The 14,289-nt window shown below is 37.0% G+C and overlaps 2 protein-coding genes across 6 annotated transcripts in view; both read right to left on the reverse strand.

Moving 5' to 3' along the window:
• The window catches only part of msraa (methionine sulfoxide reductase Aa), a 30,668-nt gene extending 24,939 nt beyond the window's left edge, over positions 1–5,729 (reverse strand). Inside the window, exons 1-2 of one of the 5 annotated variants that reach the window (XM_055054424.1) lie at positions 5,624–5,729; positions 5,379–5,497 (exon numbers count right to left, since the gene is read on the reverse strand). In XM_055054424.1, coding sequence (XP_054910399.1) covers positions 5,379–5,472 — 94 coding nt within the window. In that variant the 5' untranslated portion in view covers positions 5,473–5,497; positions 5,624–5,729. Of the gene's footprint in view, positions 1–3,237; positions 4,009–5,378 lie in introns of those variants that run through there. The other 4 variants (XM_055054425.1, XM_055054423.1, XM_055054427.1 and 1 more) reach the window with 4 other exon arrangements.
• A 7,071-nt stretch (positions 5,730–12,800) lies between these two features.
• Positions 12,801–14,289, reverse strand: part of ift172 (intraflagellar transport 172) — a 38,152-nt gene continuing 36,663 nt past the window's right edge. The window contains exon 48 of the mRNA XM_055054379.1: positions 12,801–14,092. Within this exon, the coding sequence (XP_054910354.1) occupies positions 14,003–14,092 (90 nt within the window). The 3' untranslated portion in view covers positions 12,801–14,002. The remainder of the gene's footprint in view (positions 14,093–14,289) is intronic.

The following is a 14,289-nucleotide window of genomic DNA, read 5'->3' on the forward strand; positions in this document are numbered from 1 at the left end:
TATCAGAGATGTGAATCTTTCTGTTGATTCATTTCCGATTTTTCGGGTCACAATTCAATTCAGAAGCCAATTTTTCTATTCAAACAGTTTAAACTATGTGACTGATAAGAAGACTAGGTAGTGTAAACAAATAGAGATTTCTTCAAAATAATTAATGTTGTACCAAATTCAGTCTATATTTCATCAGAACTGGGTTTGTACATAAAATTGGTAAATTACTGGAATTACGTTAGCTTAAAACCCCGAATTTTTCTTACATAAAAAACATCAAAGAATTATTCAAAATCTAATTTTAGAATAGATTTAAATCGATTCAAAAATCCCAGGATTAGGATTTACAATTCTCAATAAAAATGGATTTTTTCCTGCATCTCTAGAAAATATATAAAATATTGCACAGTGGATTAAATGGCAGCACTGTTTTCTTTGTCAATGTTGAAATCTGGCCACATTCACACATTTACCAAATACATGAACTGTCTTTCTTATATATTTACTGCAAAATGAATTATTACTGGCACCAAATTTCAGTATTTTCCTAGTTTACTGTCCTTTACTTCATCTTTCTTAAACCCTGAAAACAACTGACTGACGGCTGTGAGTGTAGTTAGAGTGGAGGTGGGGTTAATAAGCCTCCACAGGGCCTTTTTGCGTGTGTGTGTGTGTGTGCGTGTGTGTGTGAGAAAGAGAGAGAGAGAGCTTCCCAACGGGTTCGACTCAATCGATTGCTCACAGCCATTAGTCGTGAGACAGTGTGCGGTGCAGAGAATCGGACTTAATGCACTTTGCACTGGCAGCCTGATTGGACCCTTTCAGACCTCTATGTGTTATAGTAATGGCTTTTTGCATTCACACTTTCTGTAAGTGGATGCTGTGGAAAATGTTGACGGCTGCAGCGAGACAGAGCTCCGATGCATGTGGAATATTTCACTACACTGGCTGTAACTCACACATGAAATGTGATTGTTTATAGCAGAATGACAGAATCCTAACGCAGGAAATGAATCTACAACATAAATTTAGAGCATCTATAAATCACAGACAGCTGATGTAATTCACATCATTACATATTCCTTTAAGAAAAGGTTATTTCTGCATTTCTTACCTGTTAAAACTGGAGGTGATTTGGGAGTCCAAGTAACTCCATATCAATTTTTCCCTCATTTTTCTGTGAACTCTGCCCTTTTCAGGTAAGATAATGATCACTCATAGATACTTCACACAAGCATTAATTGGCGATTTGACAATATGTTTCACATCATCATATGGAAAGCCTAGATATTTACAAAAGACTTTGTATGGTAAGATTATCTAAGCAAACGCTTCAGTAACGACCGACCTTGCAGCCTGAGTCTTTTTGCTTCTCCATCTTTTCTCTTCCCTCCATCTGTGCCAATCTGCAGGCCGTCCTCATCCATTATGCCTCTCACATTCACCCCTAAACACTTGTCATTTTTCCTGTCAAGGTTATCAGGGCAGTGTCGACAACAACGAGCCGTGCTGATGAAATCTTGCGCAAAGAGAGACTCATTTGTCCACAAGTCTGTGTTGGTTTTTAAACGCCTCTGATAAATGCAGACGGACTGAAGCAAAAGCAACAGCCTGATAGGACTGAAGATACTTAACGAGTACAAGAAACACGACTGTCAAAACTGATCCAGGTTGGCAGAAAAAATGGGACTTGAGTCCCGACATTCAAGCAAATCAGAGGATTTTCACTAACAAGCAAATGTTTAATGATGTAAACGGTGAAAACAAATTAAGAAATGGCATCAACAACTACGATGCAGCATGTTTGACAGCTTTGATTGTGTGCAGATGTAGCTGCTGTGGGTCCTTCATGTGGAAACAGGAAAACATCTGGCTTCACCGAGCTTTCAGCTGTCACACTGTGAGCTGCCAGGAAGCTGCTTTTTATTTTTTATCACAACAAAACTGCACTGAAATCTCTCAATATCAAGCCAGTATTTACAAAAAAAAAGATCCTCAAAGTAGAGCAAAAATGACACGAAAACAAGCCTCCCGCTGCCCACAAGCACAGCAGCTAATGAAGGGACTCTGCAGCCAGATGTTCGAACATCTGCATTAAGCAGTGAAGAAGGAGACATTCTCTTCTTCATTAGTCTTTTGTCCATCTGCACATGAAGGTGGGGAGACTTTGCAGGCCAACATGTCACACGCAACTAAATGTAAAGTTTATTTCAAAAAATTTAGCTGGATGATAAATTGTCCCAGAAATTATTGTGATAAACGATTTCATTGTTATTTTAAGACCATATTCAATGGCACCAAGATTTTCAATAATAATAATAATATAATTATGTGACTGAAACTTCTTCAAACATAAAGAAACATTTCAAATATCCAAAATAAACAAACAAAACAACCTAAACAATCATAACTGAAATTGATTTTAAGGACTCTGCAACCAAAATTGCAGATATTCTGACGACTGAATTATTAATCGTTCAGTTCAGACAGAAAAAAACGACTAGAGTGCCGGTTTGGACTTTTGTAGAAAAAATAAAATGCAAACTAATTTTGTTTAGTTAAGTCAAATCAAATCAAATTTTATTTGTATCAAATGTTTTTCAAAATATCAGCTTTTCAACGATATTAATAGTAATTATCAAGTTTAGATCAATTTATAACACAATTAACTGAGTTATTGCTTGTTGTGATAGGTGATTGTTATTTAATCGTGTTATAAATTAAAACAATTTCTATTTGAACAATTTATGTTTTTTATTTTCTTTCTCTCTATCAAAAACTGCCTAATAAAAAACTTTATTGTTAGGATTCAACTAGCACTTTTTTTAAGGAAAATGTTTCTGTTGTTTTGTTTATTTATTTAAAATTACTTCCACTTCCAGTGCTAAATGTTCATTAGAATTTAAAGTTTATTGATCTTTCAGAATATGTTCTCGCATTATTATGCCATTATCAATATAAAATGTGTTAAAATGAGGTCAAAGCATCATTTTTATTGTTTATCCCAATAACTTCTGGGCCGATTTATCGTCCAGCAAGATTTTTTATCGTGACTGGACTACTGACATGTTTACTTTATACATTATTTAATTCCCTTATTACCAGTTGAACCTTTAATATGGAAACTCATTGAAACGTATGTTACCAGGTTTGGATGCAGAAACCAGTGATGAAGTCCACATCACTGATCCCAGTATACGTGCATCTCTGTTCAGAACAGCAGAGCAACAAAAGCAGCAAACTTACTTCAAAGACGAGACAGGAATTGATGTCGTAAAATCTAGAAATCTCCACGTTTGGCCTGCTTTCTCTGTTCTCGCTCTGCTGTGTTTCAATGCCTTTTCCATTTTGAACTTCGACACCAACTGTATTCCCAATAGTTGGTCACTGACACAAACCTCTCGGTAGGTGCGATGTTGCCCTTCTTCTAGCCCCGACTGGCCTTTCTGTGGTTTAACATTGTCCGGGAAAATACAAACCAGTATGAAATTTGTTGTTTTTCCGTTGCTCTCTAAACCCAATCACGTCCAACGGCCCCAAATCTGACTTGCGAAGAAGAAGAAAGAAAAAAAAAGTATCTTCTTTTGTCTTTAACTCCCAAATCCCGGAAGTTCAGTTTCCAGTCGATTCAGTTAAAATATGGATTTGTTTTGTTTTGTTTTCGTCACAGATGCTGAAGTTGTCCCCGTGCTTCACCACAACCACCATGCCTGGACGTTTCCTGATTTCCTCTGGCGCTGCAGCCCTAAACCAGACAGACAAAAGAAACGAAGCCCTGCCAGGTCTCCCTTCTGCAGGCATAGGCTTTTCCTTTTCCTCCACTCCCTCGTGCTTTCTTCTGTTCCCCAGAAGAGTTGGCGAAGCTCCAGCAAGTCTGCCATGCCGCCTGAACCTTCCCGTCCGTCCCGATCGTCGTTTCGCTGCGGACCCCCGCCCTCATAACCCCTTCGCTCCCACATCCTCCTTCTCCAGTCCAACCCCTTCCAAACCGGCCAAAGTCGCCCAATAACTTCACTCTGTGTTTAGCTGTTGATTAAATCTGAAAAAGCTCTGACATTTCAGTACAACGCTAATCAGATCTTAAGTCTCGGATACAGCTGAGTCAACACTCCATTCACCAGACAGCCTTTATATTTACTGCTAGTAAGTAAAAGCCAGCATAAAGGGCAGCGAGTGTGTGCTTGTGTGTGTCCTGGGCCCTTCATTCAGTGCCAGAGCAGACCTATTCATCATGTGCCAAGGCTCAGCGCCCTCACTTGTACTGAAGAGGGGGCATCTTGGTGCCAACTGCCCTCACTGCCAACTTAGTGCTGCTTTCGGCCTGTTTATGCACACAGAAAGCTCCCTATCTCACAAACACACCCACACACAGTGCCAAGCATGTTTACTGGCACCACCAGTAAAGATATGGTTAAAGTCTTAGCGTATCTTTAATTGCAGCAGGGTAATCTCACTCTGAAAAGATTCTCTAACCTTAAGAATGGCTGAATTTATTCACTGTTTGAATTTTCATATAAAAATCTGTGGTATGACAGTTTTCACAACAGACAAGTCTTTATTTAATTTATATGTCCTTATTTTCAACTTATCAAATTGTCTAGGAACTGGTAAGGATTTATCTACAAACTTTTATTTCTCTGGGATATAAGTATGATGCTACACAGAGATTACTAGAGACCAAAATTTTATTTTTTTGGTTGCCAACACTCAGGTTGGCTTTGACGTGAAACGAAAGTTGAAATCAGAGATGCTGTGGCTCCATTTCTCGTCCTGAGAAAGCTGAACTAAATGCAGCTCACCTTGCCAATATTTAAGTGTCCTGTTAGAACAAATATAGAAGTGTTGTTAACTGGGATTTTTTTTTCCAAGTAACTATTTTACACATTAATGATTTTGATTTGACATTTCTGACATTATTTCATGGTGCCCGGATGACGCTAATCTAAAGATATGTAGACAACACAGACAAAACTCTACTACATTATTTTTATGTGGTTTGTAAATGAAAGCAATTATATTTCTAAAGGTTTTCAAATATAGTCCGGAAACAATTGCTAAAGTTTCATAAAAGGCAGCTTTCTGATTCAGTTGAATAGTTTCTTGCGTAGCGTTTCCCTCCCCAATATGGCAGATCTAATGACGTATTACAACAAAAACTGGCCCTGCTGAACCGAAGAACGCATGCGCTCACTACAGCAGGCGCGGCTAACTGACAAAAACATCTTTAAGGACTTTTTTACCGTAATTTATGACCTCGGTCACAGTTTACGATTCTATAGACATTATTTACTTCCAAGAACTACGTGAATTAAACATCATAAACAGTTCATTTTGTCTCAGGAGGCCTGAAAACAAGTGAAGTTTGGTTAAAGCTAGCCCAGTCTTACCGGAGACTTTGATGCTGTCAGCCCGGCCAGGTAGCGCTGTTTCTGGGGTTGGCATCTGTGTTTTGGAGGCCATGTCTCCCATCCGACTGTTCATGAAGTGACGCCAAACCAAACGCAGCCTGGAGGAGGAAACCATTGAAACCAGAGCAGAGCAGTTAGTTACCCACAGAGCTGCATAACAGCTAGCTTACCTAACGTTACAACAGAGCCTAGCTTAGCTAACGTTACAACAGAGCCTAGCTTACCTAACGTTACGACAGAGCCTAGCTTAGCTAACGTTACCACGGGGCTGATGTAACAGCTGTTACTCAACTGTCTCCACCAACACGGCTCTGCATCACTTATATTAACTTATACAAACACTATGAACTCCTCAAACTATAAGTATGACAGAAAATACTTCGTCTATGAGACAGGAGTTGTTGTTTCTAACCAATATAATGTATTTATGTTGTAGGAGAAACAAAACGGTCATTTCTTAGGTGGATTCATATTTTCTTGTTAAATTAAGGTGACAGAAATGAAGTCAAATAAACAACTAGATGACTAATATTAACTATTAGTTAATATTAGAATTATAATTAAAAAATATAATCTTTAAATAATATTCTAAGTTTCTTTTCAGATTCAATGTTTTTTTTCCGTTTCTATTTTGTTTTAGTTTTAAATTATTTTTTCAGTTTGTGAAACTTCAACAAACTTTATGGCCACATTTATCTCCATAAATACCTGGTTAAAAGCCATATTCAAAACGTGCTCGTATGCTGACAGTTCATCAGGAAGCGTTTTCTAAGTTATTGATTGTGTTTCAGAGAATTGATATCCAGGAAGGAGATAAAAGCTGATTCAATCAGCACCAAGCAGAACCAGTGAGTCAACTGGTTTCCAGTTTACCAGGAGGAAGATGGAGAGAGACAAATGATGTGCCATATGGAGGAACGCAGGAGGAAAAAATGTTCCAATTGGTGTCTGTATGAAAGGTGAGAATCATCAATAATTCAGCAGGAGCAAACCCACCAATATCACCACAGGAGAGTTGAGGTTTTTTCTGCATCACAAACTCATAATCATTGCGTTTGTTACACAACCAAAAGCTTTTAGACAATAAAACATCAACGCTAAATGGTTGATCTGGTTTGGTGGGTTTGACTCAAGTGATTCTCAAATCCTCAAATGAAAGCAAAACACTCAAAACTGTCTGGTTTTAAGTTTAATAACGACAGCTTTATTAGTCTGAATTTCATAAATAGTAAAAGTGACAAAGTATAACCACTTCAAGGGAATAAAAAATACATTAGAAATCAGACGTGTTTAATGGATTAACTTGCTCAATTAATAATAGATTTAAGATGTAGTTTTCCTCTATCTTTTGATGTAACACCTGTGATGATCCAAATCTTAACTACCTGAATCCCACATAGTTCTGCTTTAGCATCAAGAGGGAGAAAAGGATCCAAAGTGGTGATATTTCCACAAATAACTGAGCTTGAAAAGGTGAAACTGAGTTACAGATTATTTGCTCCTTGCTGTGCATAAATGCATAATTCTCCTCCAGCGCTTTGGGGTCATTGTAGATAAAAAAGAACATTTCCACCAAAAACTTTCTATCTTTTAGAAAAAACAAGGAAATTTCTGAGCTTAAGATTTTAAAAATGACTAGAAAACAAAATGCAGAAATTTTGAACTGAATCTCAGAAATTTCTGAGAAAAAATAAGGAATTTACAGAGTTTCAAATGTTGAAAATTTATTAGAAAAAATTTTTTTTAGATGAGTTTTAGAGGTTTTGTAGAAAAAAAACAAGCACAAATCTGAGCTTGAAAAGTCAAACATTTTCTAGAATAAAACTGGGAAATTTCTAAGTTTCAAAATTAAAAAATCTTTTGACAGTCCGAAAGACGAGAGGAAAACCCGACTACCTTACTGCAAAACAGGAAAACTGATGGAAAGACGGATCTTTGACGTCCAAATCTTACAACCTGACATCACGTTCACAGTGTTTTACTGTGACTATCTTTCTTATTTAAAGGAAAACACATTTTGGTTTTAATGAGATCTAAATCTGTCACCCTGGTATTTGTGGGGTCAATAATATTTCCTCCATATTTGGCGCCCGCTCTACTCAGCGCCCCTACGCTTCCCATACAGTGGATTCCCACTTTTTGTGCCACCATGTGCACTTTTCCAGAGTCATGAGCAGATCTTCAAATATCCTGGTCAAATGTTCTTTGAAAAACAAGTAGAAAGCTAAAAACTGTGAAAACTGAAGATTTCTTTAGGAAAAAAATATTCTTGACATCAAGACCTCACAGCTCGTGATGATGAGTGACGGTAATTATCTAAACGTGAGACTGAATCATGTTCACAGTGGCCATATTTTGGAAAAAACAAACCAACAAAAGAACTTTGCATGTTTAATATTTCCGGAAACCATCTGGATTAACCTAAATTATGGGCAGTCAGGTGGGTGAGCCAGATGCTTTCACTCGGCCTTTCCTCCCCCTTCCTGAGGAGGATGAGGATGTGAAAACCTGCCTTCATCTGACTCCCTCTCTCTCAGAGGACCACCCCTCCCCTCTCCTGTTTCCTCTCCATCTGACTGCGCCCGACTTCTTTCCCTCCATCCTGCCACAGAGCGCCGCGGACGGCACCCAGCGCGCTGAGGAAGGAAGCGACATTTTCAGCCTCTGCATGTCTTCTTCTGCTACTTCTTCCTCTTCTTCTTGACTCTGGACTATGTCTGCTTAGCGATCTCCTCTGGAGGGTAAACTCTTCATCTGCAGAGGGGAGGACGGTCTGATCTCTGCATCCCCCGCATCACCATCACCATCATCATCATCATCCCTCCGCATCCCTCCATGGAGAGGATTAAATCCCGCAGAAGCCGCTCGCTTTTTGTTTTTTAGTGAAAACGCGCCGTTTATTCTGCTCCTTGTTTTGGAAGGTATTGTTCGCTTTTGCGTTCATTTGAAACTGAAATTTGACGCTTTGAGTGCGTTTATTTGCAAACGCCGCAGTGTGCTGTCGCGCTCTGCGGAATGCTTCCTCTCCTTGTCGTAAAAAAAAATTTATGATAAAAGTGACATTTATCTCCTTAAGAGGTCATGATGTAATGTGATGCTCTGGTGAGAGAGGATAGTCATTTTTAAAGGTGCTTAGCAAATATATCGTTTCTTTTTGTTTGCTTCATATTAAAAATGGTTAACAGTGGCTTCAAACCTCCCAGCCGACCCCCACAAAGGAGCCCATCCTCCCTCCTCTGCTCCCCCCTCTCCTCCCCCCTCTGCTCCCCCTCTGCGTTTTTAGCTTACATGAGCTATCTGGGTCATTTGCATTTCTGCGTTTAATGAGGCTGCAGATGGCTGCGTTTCTTTTCATTTCTACCTGAGAGCCGCTGAGCTGCAATGATGCACCTCTCATCTCTTTTCTGCATCATTTTCTTCCTTTTTTTATGTGGAGCTGACATGATGTGTGAACTGATGCGGGATGATGGGAAGAGCTGCAGCCGCAGCTTCCACCCCTGCAGCAGTGCTGTATAAGAACGCACATTATGGCTGCTGGATAATGGAGGGGAATGCTACGAATGTCCGCAGTGCTGCTGCTGCTGCTGCTTAAAGGACCATACCGACATTTTCAAACCGGATCTGGCAACATTACATACACATACCGGGCATGCATTGCATTCTAAAAAACATAATGCATCTTTCCGCTCTGCCAGTAAGCCATTATTAGTTTCCACTGTGGGATCAAAATCAATTTGTAGAGATTTTACACCTGCAGCAGACAGACAATCAATTTCAGAGAGCATTAGATCCATACTGCCAACTCTGGAGCTGCTTTTGTTGGTTTTGTCTTATTGCATTCAAATGTAAATGCAAATTTTTAGGGAAAAAATAATCTTTTTAATCTCTCCAAATGTTAAAAATGTGAGGCAGATTGCAATGTTTTGTTTGACTAAGAATAAAATCAACATTTTATGGATTATTGGTCGATCGGTGAAACTGTTTGGAGGTCAGATCAAAAACATGGATTTCAAACTGGAACATTTCAGTTTTTATGTGAACTCTGGATGTCAGAGCTCATTAGATTCAACCTTTTCAGGGTAATAATGCACCTCAAAGCATTAAATGCATTCAGCGAATCTGAACCTGTGTGACAAGTAGAGCTTGTCACACATACATTTATAACCATTTTACCATAAATGCTTAGAAATGAATATAAAATACACATTAAAAAACATTTAGCCAGTTTTTTGGTGACTGAACAGCTCAAATCAAAAATCTTTGACGTGTTGAGGCTGATTTTGGTTAAAGGCGATCAAGAAAAAATATAAATGTTATTCTGCTAAACGTGTGCAGAAAATGTTTAATAATGGCTGAAGTGTTGGAGGACTTTGGGTTTTCTCTCCTCGTGTTCACAGCGGACCTTGATTTAAATGTCCATACAATTAAGGCACGCGGTGAATGCCAAGAGAGAGACCGAAAATCAACAATCGCAGAAATATACGAATTAAAATATCCACTTTTAGTAACTCAACGAACGGCTGCAGTACAACCCCAAACCACTAGATGGCGTACTCATTTTACTCCGGTGTCACATTGATTTTTTGTGATGTTCCGCTCATTAATTTAGACAAAATAATAAAACTTTTAGTTAATTTGAATATTGGTCTACTAATAGTGAAAAAGAACAGAGGCAGGGCAAATTTATATATTTATAAAATTTGCATATCTTATGAGGAGACGCTGCAGAGTAACATTTAGTCAATTAACAGATACTAAATGTTTTCTTTTAAATCATATTTTGAGGAAATTAGTTTTTTGGGGGGGGAAGCTTTGACTAACAAAAATCAGAGCCTGCGGAGATGATTTTTTTCTTCTTCTGTGGTGTTTTACGATCATAGCGCCCTCAAGTGGCCAGTCTGGACAACTGAATTTTATTTGAAATCGCCACCGTAATGACAAAGGATTTTTATTTTAATTCAAAATTTAGTGTTGCTTTAAATACTAACAAGTAAATTTAAATAATCTTGCAGGACAAAAGCTAAAAATTTGTAGGCAGCAAAAATATAAAATTGCTATTAAACGATCCTGCTTTATTACTCCGATAAATACAATTTACCTGCAGGAGTTTTCTTACCGTCTGTTTAGCGATAATAATCTGGATTATCTGATGAGAATTAAGAGACTGGAAAGGGAAACAAACCAAAGAAAAATAAATGGAAATGCAATAGTCGAAAATACACAACTGAGTTAAATTATTTATGAATTTCAGTATTTTTCCTGTACTTCATGAGAAATACTGAACTATAACAAAAATAAACTGATAGTTTAAGTGCAAGACAAAAAAAGGAATAGGAAGGGATGAAAAGGCGACACATGGGTACAAAATGGCGGAAGAAATTTGGTATCATTCAATTGTACTTAAATTGCATCTTGAAGGGCCAGAATGTGCAAAATGTTTCCCAGATGAATCTCTGAATAAACTCAGAAACTTCTAGTCTTTTATGTTTCATAAATGAACTACATTTAACACAGATTAACACATTGTGGCCAGTTGTATTCGGCTGATGGAGGGTAAATGTTGGCAGTCGCTCCGTTTCATGCAGCTTTAAGTCGGCTTGCCAAACTGGGTAATGCTTGGATTTGAATCCATTTGAGTAGAAAATTGAGGCGTTAAATCCGCTGGTTTGTTGGAGTGGAGATATTTAGAGGTAAAACCATGTTGGAAACGTCAAGATGGCAACGCTTTTGGTCATTTTAACGGCCAGTGAGGTAAATTAAGGCGAGGGAAGTAGAAAAGGACTGAATTAATACTCTTACAGTTAGAACTCGTTGCCTCATCCGTTCTCCATCAGATCCATCTGTTTGGGTTTCTGCTCGGTTGCATCCCTCTTACATCAGCCTCATAAATCCAGAGAAATACGACGTAATTCGTCATCCAAGAATAACGAACTGCAGCTCTGCAGGTCAGCAGATATTTGCTTAATTGTCTGTAAGTGAGACAAAAAGCTGTAACAAATAACCAATGTAAACTAAATTCTATCAAAATAAAAATAAAATAAATGCTCAACACAGAGCCAGTTGGATTATGAGCTGCAGGAATCCTTAATAATTTATTCACCACTTTGCATTTATGATGCTTTTCTTCAGAGCTGCAGAGAATAAAGTTTTCTAACGGAAAAATTACAAAGACAGTGAAGAAGCTGCAGGAAACTCCAGTTTAATAATAATAAAAAAACAAACAATTCATCATCCATCTTCAGTATTTATGTAAACTAGTGAAGGACATGTTTAGTAGGTGTGGAGGAAATCCAAGTTATTACCCTGTAATGCATTTTCCTCAAACACTTGCAGACTTTAATATTGATCACGAATGTACAGGAGAGGCTCTGCTGGGAAACGAGGTGAAGACGATTATTATGTTTAAATGGGACGATTTGCCACTCCAGCATTTTACCCTCAGTTCTGTCAGGTTAATTGGACAAATTCTGTGCTTAAAGCAAGAAATATATTCAAAATATTGTGAAAAAATGTAAAACCGTCCCTTATTTTCTTTCATTAATGTGTAAAAGCACAAAGTACTTTTACACATTAATGACACACAAGAAGGATAAAAAAAGTTTTGTATTATTAAAACCTGAAATAAGTTTAATGTTTATATTTTCAGTTTTCAGATTGATTTCTCCTGTTGTTTTTCTCTGTACGGATTTTATCTCAATAAAGCACCATGTTTTATCTGACTTATGATAAATAAAATAAACAAATCTGAAAACTTGTTTTCTGTCCTTTGTTCTTGTTTCATGAAAGAATTTATGGTTTTATGTCAAACCAGAAACCAGGCTTTTAAAAGTCCAGATTATTGGATGGTCACAGCTTCTAGCGCAGACATTAATATGCATCACTATGAGGACGTTTAATTACAGTTTTTACTTTAATTTGTCCTCTGACAGCTCAAAAGTCAACATTGTGGTAATGAACTGAATCAGTAACGGCTCTCTCCAAATATTTCCTCTGCATTCAAACAACATCAGCAGCTAAATGAATGTGAAAACATTTGACTAGTAGAGCCTTTTCACTATATATTAGCATTTTGAATTATCTTCCATCTATCCCAAGCAGCATTGGCTTGGAGAAACATTTTTGTGAAAAAATTAATCTTTTAGCTGCTTCCATTTACTGCAGATGTTTTACAGTCATTGATATGTAAATTATTGGTGATAACTGTCACTACTACTTTGATGTAGTTAACTTTCACAGGTAAAACATTTATTAGCAAACTTTATGCTCAAAAACAACACCCATGACAGCGTGAAAAAGCAGGACTTTTAACTGCTTCCTTCACTACAGCTATGTATAACAGTTTATACTGTCAAGAGAATCCGGTACCTTGATTTAAGATTATCACAAAAGATAAAGGCCGAAAAGTTTAAAATCCTTTTTTTATTTAGACATTTTTAAACAAAATACATTCCGTAGGAAACATGCAGTAAAGGCATAACCGGCTTCAAAAACACAGATTCACAGAAAAAGGAACATTTCAGTCTGCATACATCAAATAGTCGTAAAACCGATCTGCACTGATAAATAAAGCCAAACTGCAGCTTCACAACATAAACAGAACTTTATTAAAATGTAGATGACAACTTTTGGCTTTATCAGCTGTGCCATCCTGAGAGAAAGTCAAAGAAATGAAAGAAATGACTCATACAAAGACGTTTGCTATTGCGACAAATGAGATGAAACGTACAAAAATATTTAGCAGTACTTTATGCCTTTTAATATATATATATATTTTTTTACAAATTTCCTAGTGTAAAGAATTCACTTGAATATAAACTATTCTGACAAACTAATGGCTAAATACTCTAAGATATTGTGTAAGAGGAAACTAAATCTGAGGAATACCAAAGGTGTTTGAACGTTTAGATCTTTCAGAGGAAAAAATATTTTTGTTCTAGCTTGTTTTTTTTTTCTTCATAGCAAAAACTTATTGATAGGCATTTCAATAAAGATGGTCATTGTGTATTTAAAATTCTGCTTTGCCCCAATTAGAAATGGTGAAATAGTAAAAACTAATTCAATCGAGACTGTACATGTAGCAATAGATAGCATTGTTAGCTTAGCTATTTTCACATCATAAAACAAGTCAGAAAGTATTGTGTTTGAAGACCAAAAACATTTACATATTTGTTGAAATAAAATAGAATTTGAGTCTGAGACCAACTTGCTGTTTCCAAAAATTTAGCTAAACTAAGCTAGGCTATGCTAATCTATTAGCCTAGCCAAAATAAGATAAGAACAAAAAGAAAGCAAATAAACACATTTTCCAAAATATTACACTATGAATCTTGTTAAAATATTCATGTTAATTATTCATTAGCACAAATGTGAATGAAATTTAAAGTATGTTGAAATTCTTCTGACATCCATGTTTGTCATTTTTTGGTTATTTCTTCAGTTTTAAATGTTTATGTTCTTGTAAACAGTAAAGTTAAACAACATTTAATCTCAATAAAACAGAATAAATAAATTAAGAAAAAAATCTGACAAAGCTGGCAGAGAAACAACTGAAAAAAACAAAGAAAGTAGCAGCTAAGGAATATGGAAGTATGTACGGAGTCCCATTAGTGGAAAGAGTATCCTGTTGCGGGTAGACCACCGCACCAGTGATTTAGGAATTTTAGGACATCCTGACACTCTGGACTGTGAGTCGTCTGTGGGGATAAATCAACGCAAACAACCAGTCACTAATAATTTATGTGTCTTATTCTTAACAACCTGGCAAGGAAATAAAAACCAGTAGAATCCCAGATGTTTGGGTTTGTAGCTACATCAAAGCATGGCATTCAAATCTTTTGCTTGTGTTTGTTTTCTTGGGATGAAAAACTGAAAATGTGAGTGACATAAAGGA

The sequence above is a fragment of the Poeciliopsis prolifica genome, unplaced genomic scaffold, assembly GCF_027474105.1.
Source record: "Poeciliopsis prolifica strain line A6 unplaced genomic scaffold, Auburn_PproV2 SCAFFOLD039, whole genome shotgun sequence".
Classification (NCBI taxonomy): domain Eukaryota; kingdom Metazoa; phylum Chordata; class Actinopteri; order Cyprinodontiformes; family Poeciliidae; genus Poeciliopsis; species Poeciliopsis prolifica.